General features: G+C 32.1%; 2 protein-coding genes across 2 annotated transcripts in view; one reads left to right on the forward strand and one right to left on the reverse strand.

Moving 5' to 3' along the window:
- Positions 1-1,135: 1,135 nt before the first annotated feature.
- LOC131845735 (probable methyltransferase-like protein 15 homolog) lies at positions 1,136-2,843 on the reverse strand. Its single transcript, XM_059194829.1, is given in 2 exon segments — positions 1,136-2,571; positions 2,663-2,843. Coding segments are annotated over 2 exon segments (1,401 nt in total). The 5' UTR covers positions 2,734-2,843; the 3' UTR covers positions 1,136-1,241.
- A 4,819-nt stretch (positions 2,844-7,662) lies between these two features.
- Positions 7,663-15,042, forward strand: part of LOC131845741 (neurexin-1-like) — a 231,611-nt gene continuing 224,231 nt past the window's right edge. Inside the window, exon 1 of the mRNA XM_059194832.1 lies at positions 7,663-7,764. The gene's annotated coding sequence lies outside the window, so the exon portion shown is untranslated. The remainder of the gene's footprint in view (positions 7,765-15,042) is intronic.

Below are 15,042 nucleotides of genomic sequence, written 5' to 3' on the forward strand. Positions count from 1 at the left end.
AAACACGCTACCCGTACCTTTTGCCACATTCCAGCTGTGGGGATGTTTTTGTTTTATTAAAGTAGTGCAATGGCATTTTGAAGTTTTGCTATAACGATATTGTATATCGTTATTACTGAGTATTAAATATGTTTAACACTTATTCAATTGTTGAAAGAGATATATCTAAATATAATGTTTGGGTCATAATCGGAATATTATATTTTAAAGCGTATATGTTGTTATCTGATATAACTTATGTTCTCGCATTCTACTTTTTATTAATAAAAAATGTAATATAATAAAACTAGGTTTATGAAAAGTTATATTTTTAAATTAATTACATTTATTATTGTAATGTATATTCCAATTCTATTGAGAGTAAAATATGGTTAGTTCGTTTAAAAACTTACCATTTAGAATGTAGAAATTAATACTGAAAAATTATTTTGTACAGAATTTAAATATGTAGTTATCTAGTCCCTATTTTGTCAATAGAATTTAATCACTTCGTTTTGCATTTTAAGCCATGCAGTAATGTTTTGTGTAATTAATTACATTGTAATTATAGTGCTTGGATTATAGACACAAAATGCATAGTACACCTAAATTAGTATTAGTTACAATACGTTTAATGGTAGAAAATTAATAAATCAAAGCATAATTTAATGTCTTTTTTATTTTTCAATCTATCAAAATAAGTTTGAACATGACGTTTACCTTATTATGCGTAGGACATATGAACGGGTAACGGTATTAGGGTTTATTATTCTGTTATAATAAAATTAAGTATAACATAAAGGAAATATCATCTGTGCTAGAGTGTAATAATAATTACATCACTCCAAAATTGATGGTTTCTAAGGGGTATAAAAGTCAACTAATGATAAAGTTCAAGAATTAAGTAAAGTAGCGTGCTTAACCACTAACGACCTCGGTGGGTTAGTGGTTAAGCACGCTACTTTACTTGCAATGGTCGCGGGTTCGATTCCTCGCAGGGTACAAACAATTTTATTCACGAGTATGATTGTTTGTAACGGTCTGGATGTGCTCTATATTATACATGTATTTACAAAAAAAGTCTTCTAATGCTACACCTGTAGAAGGAACTGCGTATCATTTGGTAAAATCCTATATAAAAGAAATAAAAATAATAAATTTCTCTAGCACATTTATTTTCAGTGCATTCTATAAAAGTGACGGCTATATTTACATTCTCACAAGGCAACCAACAGCTAATCTACTAAATTATGTACACAGATTTATTTTATCTTGATTGCTGCTCTCAACCTAGCACTTCGACTTCTGGGGTTTATTTCAACTTCCTCATCAGTAGGAACTTCCACATGTTTATTTAGTGGTTTCCATGGAGTATCAAGGAATTCGTTTATTGTGTCCTGATCTTGCACTAACAATGGACTGAGATACTTTAATGGTACTGGATTTGCTACTTCATTAATTGTATTCCCACCTATGTGCCGTTTTACAATTGTATCCTCTAAAGAATGAAAACATATAGTTACAAGTCTCCCATTCAATTTTAAATAGTATTTAGCAAGTACAATGCCATAATTTAGTTCGTTTAACTCGTTATTTACAAATATTCGCAATGCTTGGAAAACTTTTGTGGCATTTGATTGAGGTCGTTGTAACTTGTCCAACCTAACTTCATCTGGACAACAGGAGTTAACAATGTCAACTAATTCTTTAGTTGTATCTATATTTTTTATCATGTACCTTGCCTGTATTATAGTTTGAGCAATTTTAGCAGCTTTCTTCTCTTCTCCATATATCTTAAATATCTTATACAGCTCATGTTCATCGGCTGTTGCGAGTACTTCTCTAGCAGTTATCTGATTTGGGTCCCGCCCTCCATCCATCCTCATATCTAAATACCCATCTTTGCTGACAGAAAATCCTCTTTCTCCTGTATCTAACTGCATCGATGAGCAGCCAAAATCGAATAATATCCCATCTATACTAGACTGATTTATTCCTTCTGCTGTCAAAAGAGATGGTAGTTCACTAAACTTTCCCAGAAGTGGGACAACACGATTTGGGTATTCCTTTGCCAGATTTTTAGCTTTCTCATATGCAGTCGGATCTCTGTCTAAAGTAATTAATTTACAATTTGCCGATTCTAGTATTCTTCTTGAGTGACCGCCTGCTCCAAATGTCATATCGATGAAAACTTCATCATCTTTAGGATTGAGGTATTCTATGGCTTTTTTTAACATAACAGGGACATGGTCTTTGTACTCAAGCTGTTTGTATGACAGTTTCCTAATAAATACAGTATTATATAGATTTTTGAAATACATTTTGTTTTAATTAAATACTTTACGGAAGAAACCTTTGTTTTCTTCTTTTAAATAGTCTAAAACCTCACTGGAGAGTATCACGTTGCACTCTTCAGTAGTAAGGCCGGTTGCTGTACTAGTTCTTGTACGTTTGTATTTATTTTTATAATAATTATCCGCTATTTTGTTTAGGGAGTTGTACTGCTGATTGCAAAACTCGGAATCTAGATTTTGTTTGTCTGTAGTTTCGAATGCCGCTTTCACTTTATCTCTTATAAATTTCCCGAGATCTCTGTGAAAATAAATGACATTGAAAAGAAACAACCCTGACTCGTTAAGTAAATCTTATTAAAGTTATAATTCTTCTTAAAAAATGTACTAACCTATCACCTTTGGTGCTGTCAACAGGCCATTTAGCTATGAGTCTAGTAAATTTCTTGTATTGAGTAGTCATAGTTAGAAGATTATTAATTCATTTTAATAATATGAGATATAAAATAAGTTGATTAATAAATAAAACATGAGTTTAAAATTATAATTTAAGCACAGGATAGATAGTGAGAAGCGAATGACATAACAGTAATGACAGTTAACCTGACAGTGACAGATGTCTAATTTAACTTTTTTTGGTTCATATTTTCTACTTCCAGGGAAAGGCAAAAGGCCTATACAGCCATTGTCTTATTAGTAGAATCTTGATAGTATTCTGAATTCTGATATATATATACACACTTCATTCATAAAGCCGGTTAAAAAGGACTTGTATCCAGAGCCGTAAAACATATTAATAATAAAAAAACCGGTATGCAATGTCAAAGTGCACTTTAGTGTCAAAGTCCATGTATGAAAATTATATATTTTCTTCCAGGGATCCTTTAAAGGATAAAGAGAACCAAAAAAATCAGGGTACCGACTTGGAATGCTTTGTTTTTACTAATTTTACATGCAACAAGTCCAAAAAAAAATTGCTCCCAGGAAGTAGACGTTGCGTTAGTTTAAAATTGTCGTAATTACAATTTAATTAGTTTAAGAGTACATATATAACAATTAAACCGAATTATAAATCTACAGCTAAACTTTGTATCAAATATTTTGGTTATAAATTGGGACTTAGTAATGAAATTAGTAAGTTATGTTCAGGATTCTTGATTAGAAATGTTATGCAGATTAGAGATTTCGTTAAATTTTTTCTTCAATGTTATACAGATGGGAATGGTATTTTTTACATGTTCAATCACAGATCGCGAACTGTGCAGCATGAATAAATAAACATCTATTGATAATTGTAGATATAATTATCTTTCACGGTATGATACACCATTTAATAGTTTATTTATATAGGTAACTGCAATGGCGAACAGGCTGACGGCCACATGATGGTAAGTGATAATCGTCTCTTATATATCTCAACATAATATAGCACCACTGACATGACGTCTTCATGTACGTCAGTGGAAACCTATGTCATTTCGAAGGATTAAAATTTTATGCCTGAATATTTACCTAGTAATTTCACTGCCACTTCAACCTTTTTTTTTTTATAACACAGGGGACAAACGAGCATGCGGCTCACCTGATGGTAAGTGATTACCGCCGCCCATGAGCACCCGCAACACCAAGGGAATTGCAAGTACGTTGTCGGCCTTTTAAAAAGGAATAAGCTCTTTTCTTGAAGGTTTCAATATCGTATCGGTTACGGTACCTTCAACCAGTGGCGGCTTTAGGGGGTGGCAAACAGGGCAGGGCAGGGGGTCTCGCTCTTGCATGGGCCTCGCATAATAAACCAAGCAAATTTTAAACAACCATGACCCTCACTCCGGGTTAGGACGGCGATTCCTTCAACTGAAATACAGCTTATAAATAACTGTACGGCAGAAATTTGGTAGACAGAGAGACGTACCACTTTCTATAAAGTCTTAAACTGATAATTATTCAGCCTATTTTAAAAAAAAATTCCCTCTTGCAAAGACAAATAATATTTTATAATTTTCATTATAAATAAATGACAACATATTAAAAACTAGAAACGATTTAGTATAATGAATAATGATTTTCCATTATTCATTATACTATAATAACATAACCCTGGACAATTCACACAGCGCCATCTAGTTCCAAGGTAAGCAGAGCCTGTGTTATGGGTACTAGACAACTGATATAAATACTTATATATATGTTTTTTTTGTTAATACATATATAATATACATAAAAAACAACTATACCGTTACAAACAATCATACTCATGAATACAAATATTTGTACCGTGCGAGGAATCGAACCTGCGATCATCGGAACTAAAGCGGTGTGCCAAACCGCCATATCACCGAGGTCGTCAATAGAGTTAGACGGACGTTAAAACTCACATATTCAATAAATTTACGTTTTAGAGTTTTATTTGTAATCCTAAAAACAAAGTCCATTTAAGTATTTATAGACAAAATATCCCAAAAATAGTTTCATTAGTACACAAAATGTCAGCTACGGGCATTACGGAAACAAAAGGCTAATCCGAATTATTTTATATAAACCCCGAGGATTATTAAGCCCCTTATTTCGGGATACGCGTCGCTGCCGCCATGTTAAATGGCTCGTATGGAGCTGTACACAGAATTAACTAACAAGAAAATACGCTTGTACATTTCCTGTTTGATTATATAAAGCTGTTACAATTGTTTCTGATTTTAAAGAGATTAAAATTTACAATATCCGTCATACTCGTGAACGGGTGCAGCTTGTGGGGACTGGTCTGTTCGGGTTACGAACACTGATTACACTATTTGCTTTTGACAAAATTGCAATAACATGTGCTGGTGGTCACTCTATTCTTCCAAATTTGAATTAAAAAAAATAATCTGTATTGTTGTAAACAATATTTGAAGAGACGAGACGAGGGATACGAGCTGAGTTTCTCAGCACGACAGCACTTCGAACTGACGGTAGATTTGACATATAATATATCATAATAGTCTCTAATAGATCTACATGAATAAAGATATTTCGATTTTGATTTTGTGTTAATGTTTCAATCATTAGCAATATTAGAATTAACGAGTAACAAAAAAGCAAATCTGTTATTTTCTATGTAATTATAATTACAAACAAGCTGACTGTATAGAATAGAATAGCCAATTATTTAGAACAATAGATTTTGAATAGTCATAATGATTTTTTGTACCACTCAATCAGAAAATTGGAAATTATTTATTGAAATAAACTTAAATTTAAACACTTTTGTATAGTCATATTTATATTTTGAATATACCACTCATTCGGAAAGCGGTCTCATCAAATGAAGAACGAGCAAGAAACTTGCTTGTTGCTCTTTTATAGCTTACCTGATCGTGGCGTCGTCTATATGCGTGAACAGCACTAAGGACCTCTCGTTAGCATGTGATACCCATGTGGCACTCATGCGTTGTCATTCCAGAGAATTAAGATAGCTTTATAGAAAAGGAAATTTAAAAGTTTGCGATTATGCATGCCTTACAATAACTCTATCCCTAAGTTTTTATTTTTCTATTTTGAACGATTCATAAGTTGTTGGCCGCAGCTGGCATTTACAGCTTCACCAAATGATAGGGGGCGAGTGCAGATAGCACTCCAAACCTGTCAAAGTAGTTATGGAGCGGCTGAAGTTCACCTCCTACCTGACGGATACGACTTTAGTCCGAGTCACCTCTAGGGGTTCGAACATCGGCTCAGGCCGTCGTGATTTCGATCCCCAATGGAATTGGCAGGGGATTATTAGTAATGTGGGCTAGTGAACTCATTGCTAACAATATATATGTGGAGGTCAACCTGACATGGTTGACCTCTCGTTTCCCCCTGGAAATCATCGTGATAACTAACTGACATGACTGGCTAACTGACCTGACCTCATCTTATCATCCTCCAGGCAGGCAGGCAGGAGCAGACCGTTGGTGCCCTCACTCCATTAACATCCCATAAAAAATATAATCTGACAAACTCATATCAATAACATTACAAATATAAAACAACTCGCCAACAAAACAGATACATCGTTTTCCTGCAGTCTAAAAATATAAATAACGACTTAATATTCCCTCTGATCCGACAAAAGGCAGCGTACCAATACAAACAACCCTGAAAGGCCGCATATATACGAAATATCATACACCAAATTTAATTCCAAGAGAAATATCGTGCTATCTCTATCATACATTCTTGTATTTAAACATTGATATCTTTATTAGTCTGGCTTATAAAGGATCTACGCTCAATTTCTTACTGCACTTCGGAATGAGAGATTTTGTACAAGAAAATCAACATTTTTTTTCACGGCGGGTTGCCTTCTTGTACTATAAATGGAATACTACACGAATGCTAGTATCGTTGTGTAAACCATTGCTTGTTTTTCGGCAAATGTAGCAGCTTCTGGAAAGGCTACGGGGTAATGGAGTCAACCGATCACGGTTGAGTATGTACGGGGAACAACGGGATGTGGGGTAACGCTGAATGTTACAAAGTGTGAGCCTTTTGTCTAGATAAAGGTGGAATTCTGTTACTGCGATTAATCTATAGAAATAAATAAAATTGAGGCGTCTACTTGTAATTTCAAATTAATAGCTTCATTTTTATTTTTTATTATTATTCTGTCTGTTTGTTATTGCTGGTCTCTGAAACGGCTAGACCGATTTTGACGAGATTTACGCTCGCAGATGGCTAATTCAAATTCAAAAATCATTTATTCATGTAGAACATTTTAGCCGCTTATGAACGTCAAGTTTTTACATTATATTTTTTTCCCCTACCGTCCAGTTCGGTATATAGATTCAATTGAGAAGAACTGGCAAGAAACTCAATTGAAAATGTTATAAGGATTTGCTTAAGCTATTTTTATTTTAGAAATTGTACTTATCTTAATTTCACGCGCATGAAGCGCGGGTAATACCTAGTTGTATAATATTTTATAATGATGATTTTGATCTTTATTATAAGTTTGACAGGAATATGAAAAAAAAGAGCGCGGTAGATTTTGTTAATACAAAGTGGAATTAGAAATGATGTACATAAGGCAAGCTTAACTTATACATAATTAAATTTGTACAGCGAGCGCCGTGATACTTCTCGTCTGTATAAACAAATAAGTTATTAAGGACAATATAGTATCAGCTTTCTGTTTTCTGCTTTGTTATACTTTTATTTTGTTTTGACTACATAATAGTACCTTAATCATCAAGATAATGCTTTATTATAGTGATTTCTCAAACTGTATATAATGCTGAAGCGTGTCGTTTTAGTGAAACTCCCTATTAACCGTAGGGCGGACGGCGCGCGCAACACTCCGCCATTTCTGTCTGCATTCGGTCTCAGTGCGCCTCAGTCGCGCCATGCAACCCACTAAACATTACATAATCCAAAATTAAAAACATTAGCAGTGACAGTGGCAAGCATACAGTGAAACTCAAGTGGTCAATTTAGTGTAGTGTCCAATTTACCCGACAGAGGAATGAATTTAATATAGGTACTGTATATTTACACGTTTACACGCTTAGCGTCGCTACCTACTTTTGCACCAATTATACCAATATTGTTCTTTTAAAGATATAACAAAACATTTATTTATCAATTTGTTTTATATATATTTTATTTATTATAATTCTAGTCAGAGAAAACTATACGCTTGCTTATTGATTATTGAATAAAGCTTGTGCAGCGTTACACATAGTTTGCTAGATACGACTGCGTTGGATATTGAGGTAGTTATTTACAATGCAGCGTTTTCGTTTTTGTAAAAAAGTCATATAAATGAGTTTTATTTATCCGCATAAAACAAATTAGCTACAGATAAATGTAAGGATGATACTCGGTTCTTTCTGCTCATCCTTGTGTAAAATATATAGCGTGAAGTTGTACAGATTATTTTAAAAATATTTCTAATATTTAATAAAGTTTCACTTCGTTTTTAATGACATACTCGTAATTATATCATATATCAAATCATCAACGCATTTATTATATCATACTTAATTAAGAATTAGATTGTGTTTTTGTTCTGTTTTCACACAACCGTTGATTAAAATTTGATGAATTTTGGTGTAAGTATATATTAGACATTGAAGATGCATATACACTATGGTATGTTGTAAAACTAAAACTTAAAGAAGGTGAAATACGACCTGAAGTTTGTAAGGACAACTCATTGTTTCTCGAGACAGGTTTTGTTAAGAAGAATGCTAATTCTAAGTGAATGGGTAATAAGCCAGTATTTATTACTGAAACATACCATTTATTTAAAGAGAAATTGTTGTAGTATAGATGCGGTTGAAAACCTAATTATTTAATAATATGTATTAAGCCATAATGATTTTCATAAGGTCTTAAATCATTTTCATATACATTTTATGATTGTATGAGCCAGATAAAAAAAAATGTAATACACTTGAGAATGGAATGGCATTTACCCTAGATAAATAAACCTAAAACGGATCTGTCAGTCTACTCTTGATCAATCATTTCCGATCCATCGATATTTGGTTGTTTCGCATTTTCATACTTTTGAATCGTATACTAGCTCTATTTTTATTGCATACTTCGTGATTAATCGGCAAACTAATCGATATTACAGTAGACCAACTAATCTGAGCAATTTCGTGTGCGTCACATAAAAGAAAGAGAGAGAAAGAGAAAGGGGAAAGAGAGTGAGAAAGGAAGAGATAGAAGAAATAAATTTCTCCCGTTTTTGTAACATTTTTCTTGATGCTCTGTTCCTACTGGTCGTAGCATAGTGCCCATGATTTAAAAAAAAAATTCAAACCTATTACACCAATACCAACAGACATACTTATAGAAATGTTTGTATTGTACGGGAATTGAATATGCGACCACCGGAATGTGGCACTATATTAAAATATTAGTCCGTGGAAATGTTAAAAAAAAATTGAAAATTCAACTATGTCTTATAGATTGGAGTAGGTACTTACAACATACTTACAAATGCGTTAAAAAAAGAAAAGGCATGCTAATTGAACCGGCATGGAAAAGTGTTTAGGTATATGTAAATAAATAAATAAAGTATTATAATTTGACTCTAACTCATTGTTAATATATGAAAACAGTAACTATACTTGAAAACAAATTTTGTTTTAAAAGTTAATTTTATAGTGCATTTTGAACAAAGCAGAAAAACTCTCCACTTCTAAACTAATATTAAAAATGGATAAAACTTTAAAAATATTTATCTCATTTTATAAAATATGAAACAATAAAAAATGAATCATCAGTGGGTTGTATTTTTTAAGTTATTAAAATTATTGTACCCATCTACACCACACCTATTATTATTACGAGTATAAAACAAAATCGTCGCGTCTGTCCGTATAATTGCGATAATCTCAAAACTACTGAGCGGATTTTTGCGTGAAAGAGTAACAAACCATCCATAATAAAAAAAATTCGCATTCATAATATAAACTAAGCACTCGCCCCGTCTTCGCACGGGTGTACATGTATTATATATATAAACCTTCCTCTTGAATCACTCTATCTATTAAAAAAAACCGCCTCAAAATCCGTTGCGTTGTTTTAAAGATTTAAACATACTTAGGGACGAACAGTAAGCGACAGCGACTTTGTTTTATTCTATGTAATAATAATGATAATGATATGATCAAGGATCATTATTGTAACTTCTTGTACCTTATTCTAACTGACCATAATTGGACCATAACTGAAACTTTCCAAAGTACCATTACTTATTCAGCAATATAATGGCGCAAGTATAATGTTTTGTAGTATGTTATGTACATATGTATGTTATAGAACATATGTTTTATTATTAAGTAAGAGGCCTTTCCGACTTCATTCTGTTTGAACAAGATACATACATGTACGAGTATATATTACTAGCTACTCACCCCGGCTTCCCTGGGTGTACATGTATTATATATATAAACCTTCCTCTTGAATCACTCTATCTATTTAAAAAAACCAGCTTATAATCGTTGTGTAGTTTTAAAGATTTAAGCATACATAGGGACGGACAGACAGCGACAGCGACTTTGTTTTATACTATGTAATGATTTCGCACAAATTATTATCTTTTTAAATTATAGCCTATGTTTTATTCTGATATATCTTATTAGTATAATAAACGCGAAAGTTTGTGAGTATGGATGTTTGTTACTCTTTGACGCAAAAACCACTGAACGCATTTCGATGAAACTTTACAGTAAGTTAGCTTATACATCAGAATAACATATAGTGAAACCGCAGGCACAGCTAGTAAGCTATATTACTGGAAAGTTTCATCAAAATTCGTTCAGCAGTTTTTGCGTCAAAGAGTAACAAACATCCATCTATGCATCCATCTCCTTTTCGCGTTTATACTATTAGTAAGATAAAGATGTATATAATATATTTAGTATATAATAAACTTTACAGTAATATAGCTTATACGTCAGAAAAACATATAGGCTATAAATTTCATGCGAGTGAAAGCGCGGGCACAGCTAGTTATGTATATTATATGTTCCACGAAAAATATTCACAAACAAACACTGGAATAAGTGTTTATTATTATTATTATAACACATTATTGCACCAACATATAAAGGACATGAACAAAATTAAAAACAAAAAAAAAACTAAGTACAAAAGGCGGTCTTATCGCTAATGCAATCTCTTACAGACAACCTTTGGAAAGAGAGTATTTAAAAAAAAATAGAGTAGGTGGCGCATTAGTGAAAACATAAAAATTGTATACACCTATGTAAATACTTGTGTTATCGATTATAAGACCAATAAAAAGATATTTCCTTTTCGTAAAAAGCAGGCAACGAATAAATACAGAGTAATGGAGAATTTCGGCTTTTTAACAGTCTATTGAAATAAGTAATATAAATTCTAAATATATTTATTTGTGGTTTAAAAATAAATGGCGAAATATACAGGTAGAAATTTTTAGTAGAAACAAAGATGTTTAAATGGCTAGAACTTCTTTGAAATTAATGAAATGAGTAAGACTTATGTACTACTAGCTTTTGCCCGCGGGTTCACTCGGGTTAATTTATCCCCTTAGGGGTGGTATTTATCAAATTCCTTTCTTAGGGGATGCCATCGTTATAGTATCTTTATGGATGCATATCTCAGCCCGATCGGTTTAAAATTGACAAAGTTTCATATAAACTTTCATCCCCTGTTTTATCCTTTTAGAGGTAGAATTAATCAAAATCCTTTCTTAGTGAATGCCTATGTCATAACATCTGCCTGTATGCCAAATTTCAGGCTGATCCGTCCAGTGGTTTGGGCTGTGCGTTGATAGATCACTACGTCAGTCACCTTTGAGTTATATATATTTAGATACATGCTCAGTTTGAACCCGGCCAAAGTGAATAGAATATAAGATATTATATTAAAATTATCGACAGCCTCGGTGGTTAAGTGGCATAGCACGCCGCTTTACTATCCGATGGTCGTGGGTTCGATTCCGCGCACGGTACAAACATTTGTATTAATTTGTGCCAGTCTGGGTGTTTTCTATGTATAATATGATTTATTTAAAAAAAAAAAATGTACCCATGTATTTATATCAGTTGTCTAGTACCCATAACACAAGCTCTGCTTAGCACGGGACTAGATGGAGCTGTGTGAATGGTCCTGAGACATTATTATATTATTATTATTAAAAAAAATAACTTAAATTTAAGTGCTTTTGAATAAAAAGAATAAAAAAAATAAGTATGACTACTTATTATTTAATCTCATTCGTAAGTTTCATTACAGAAAGGACGAGCAAGAAACTAGTGTTTTGCTTATTAAATAATTTTTGTAACTTTACATTTTTAAGTTGAAATACAAATTACCAACTAGCACTAATTCAGTTGAGTCAAAATATTAATTACACAAAGCGATTAAATTAGTCATAATGATATAAAAAAAAAGTTTTCTATTAGGGATTCAAATAAAATGAAATGAAAAATCATTTATTCATATAGAAGATTTTAGCCGCTTATGAACGTAATAATTTTTGTACTAATATTTTTTCCTTATTGTCCAGTTCAGTATATAGATTCTATGGTGAAGATTAAAAATTTAAACTTTAATTATTAAAGTATTATAAAAAAGCATTTAAAAGAACTAAATGTTTTATTTGCTTTCGTATTAACCTTCCTGTAATTATCTGGTGCAATAAAGGATATATAAATAAATAAAATAAAAGCTTAGACAATAAAAAAGATATATAAAATAGTCTTCAACATTTATATCGCAAGTTTATGACGTTTCCAGTGAACATTTACTTCCGCGCTCGGCTACGCTGTGACGTCACCCGCCTACACAGTGGCCATCCCTTCGCTGAATTTCAGTGTGGGTGAATGAATGAATTCCGTTGTTATGAATGTCAAGGTTCATGCTAAAATTCACGTAACAGAAATTAGCATACCGAGTGGCTCTTATTTAATAGCGTGAACTATTGTTGGTAGGTGTACCAAAGTTGTACATTTATGGATTTTCAGTATTATAAATACTTTCTGGAAAATTACGGTATTTCAAATAGAATTGTAGGTGTACTTTTTTTATTTTAATTTATGTCGTAAAAAGTAGAACTTTAAGCGTTCACAACAAAATCAGTGCCAATATCACCATGGGATGCAGTTAATACAGTGATAAAAATAATAACCTCTCCACCAAAATAAATCACATTATAATAAGACAAATTCCAAAATGAAATAAAGCCAATAATTTACATAGATTGATAATTGTTTTTTTCACAATTTACACAATGTTTACTATTTGTCCTGCAAAACTCCTGTCGCGGTTTGTTTGAAGGCATGTAGTTCGCTTCTGTTTGTATGTTATTTATAATGTACTAGCATAGTTCGTATGAAATTTATAGCCTATGAATATTTTGATGTATAAACTATATTACTGTAAAGTTTCATCAAAATTCGCTCAGAAGTTTTAGCGTGAAAGAGTAACAAACATCCATCTATCCCTCCTACTCAAAAAAGTTTCACTTTTATGATATTAATAAGACTGTAAAAGACACATTAAAATACAGCATTTTGGTTTTATAATATTTTGATATTACCTCTTACAAAATTAAAGAAAAAGTAATGACATTTTTATATTACTTAATTTTCTAGATTATTTTTATGTTTTTATTAAATGATTTTTAAATAATTTATATAAAAGCATTTATATCTATTTCTATTTCTTATATCTTGAGGCATTTCATTCAATATCTCAGGCAATTTTAATTGTAACGATCTATATATTTGATTTTCCATTAAACCTTTATGTATAACCTTATCTTATATATAATACATCAAGCTATAAACAAAGAGAGAGAGTCAAGACTATCGACTGCTCAAGCTATAGGTTGAGGCATACCTCCATAACAGCAGTAGAGAACTATTCGCACTCATTATTCTTTACATTGACTGCGAATAGTAGAAAATACATTCGCGTAACATTAAGTTTTCCTTTCCCAATACATTTGTAATGTATTATACTATGGTACACAGGAGGCATTCATCGGAAACAATTCCGAATTACATTCCGCCGGTGCTGGAATCCAGAGTGCCAACTGTTCTACTGGCATTGTCCAATTCCACATTCCAAAGTTCCATAGTATCAGTCCCGGTATAAATGGAATGTTGGGATTGCTGGTATTTTTTCACTGGATAATATCGTATTATTTTAGGAACACTTAAGATTATTAAAAAGCTGAACCACATAATTTCGTCTGCATTACACTCACTGGACATTATATTTCGACCAATTTACATAATATATATAGCCTGTTCATTATTCTGATGCATAAACTATATGACTAGTTTCATCAAAATCCGTTCAACAGTTTTTGCGTGAAAGGTTAACGTCCATCCAAATTCATGTGACCTAATTTCTTGTTGAGTCTCAATGCGGATTCATGTATTGTCGGATATCATTATTGAGGAAATCTCTTTTTTTAATATTACTTCCTTACTAATATGGATTTCTATAAATGAAAGAATTTAAAAAAATCAACCACGATTATATTTTTATCAATTACACACAAGCAATTGATGGTTTCGGTGGTCAAACTGTTTAGCATCGCTTTACTTCCTACAGTTGCCGGTTCGGTACAAGCATTTGTATTCATGAGTATAATTGTTTTAATCAGTCTGAGTGTTTTCTATGTATATTACGTAAGTATTTACAAGTATTCAAATCAGTCATCCAGTACCCATAACACAAGCTCTGCTTATCTTAGGATTAGCTGGCATTTGTTGAATTGTCCTGATATATTATTATTATTTACAATATAAAAATTAATTAACCGAATTAGTATTTTTTGCACTAATCAATTTATTGTCCCCGGGTATTATTATTTTACAATATTAAAATTGAGTAACTTATTTATTATAATATTTATTATACAATCTTATTAACAGAAATATCCACTTATAATAATTATAGCTAGTTTCGTAGCAGTAAAGTAGGCTTCTTCAACTAATACGTTTCAGGCAGCAAGTGTAGTCGGTGCGGAACAATCGCGTGTACACATCCGGCCGAGTTATTAATGTAGCTAATATTGTTCGCTACTTTATTGTACACTGGCGAGGAAGTTAAGCGTTTAGTGTTTCCGTGTGGCATTGATTTCTGTAGTTGGTAATGTTTGTTTCGAGGGCACGTTTTTGTATTCATAATAAGAGCAATAAACAGCAAAATAGTTTAAAACAATCCTGTTTTATTATTTTGCATATTTATGACACTATGTAAAGTACAGATAGTCTAAATATTTAATATATTGTATCTG

This window comes from Achroia grisella, unplaced genomic scaffold (assembly GCF_030625045.1).
Source record: "Achroia grisella isolate CSIRO2021 unplaced genomic scaffold, CSIRO_AGI_Agris_v1 utg483, whole genome shotgun sequence".
Taxonomy (NCBI): Eukaryota; Metazoa; Arthropoda; class Insecta; order Lepidoptera; family Pyralidae; genus Achroia; species Achroia grisella.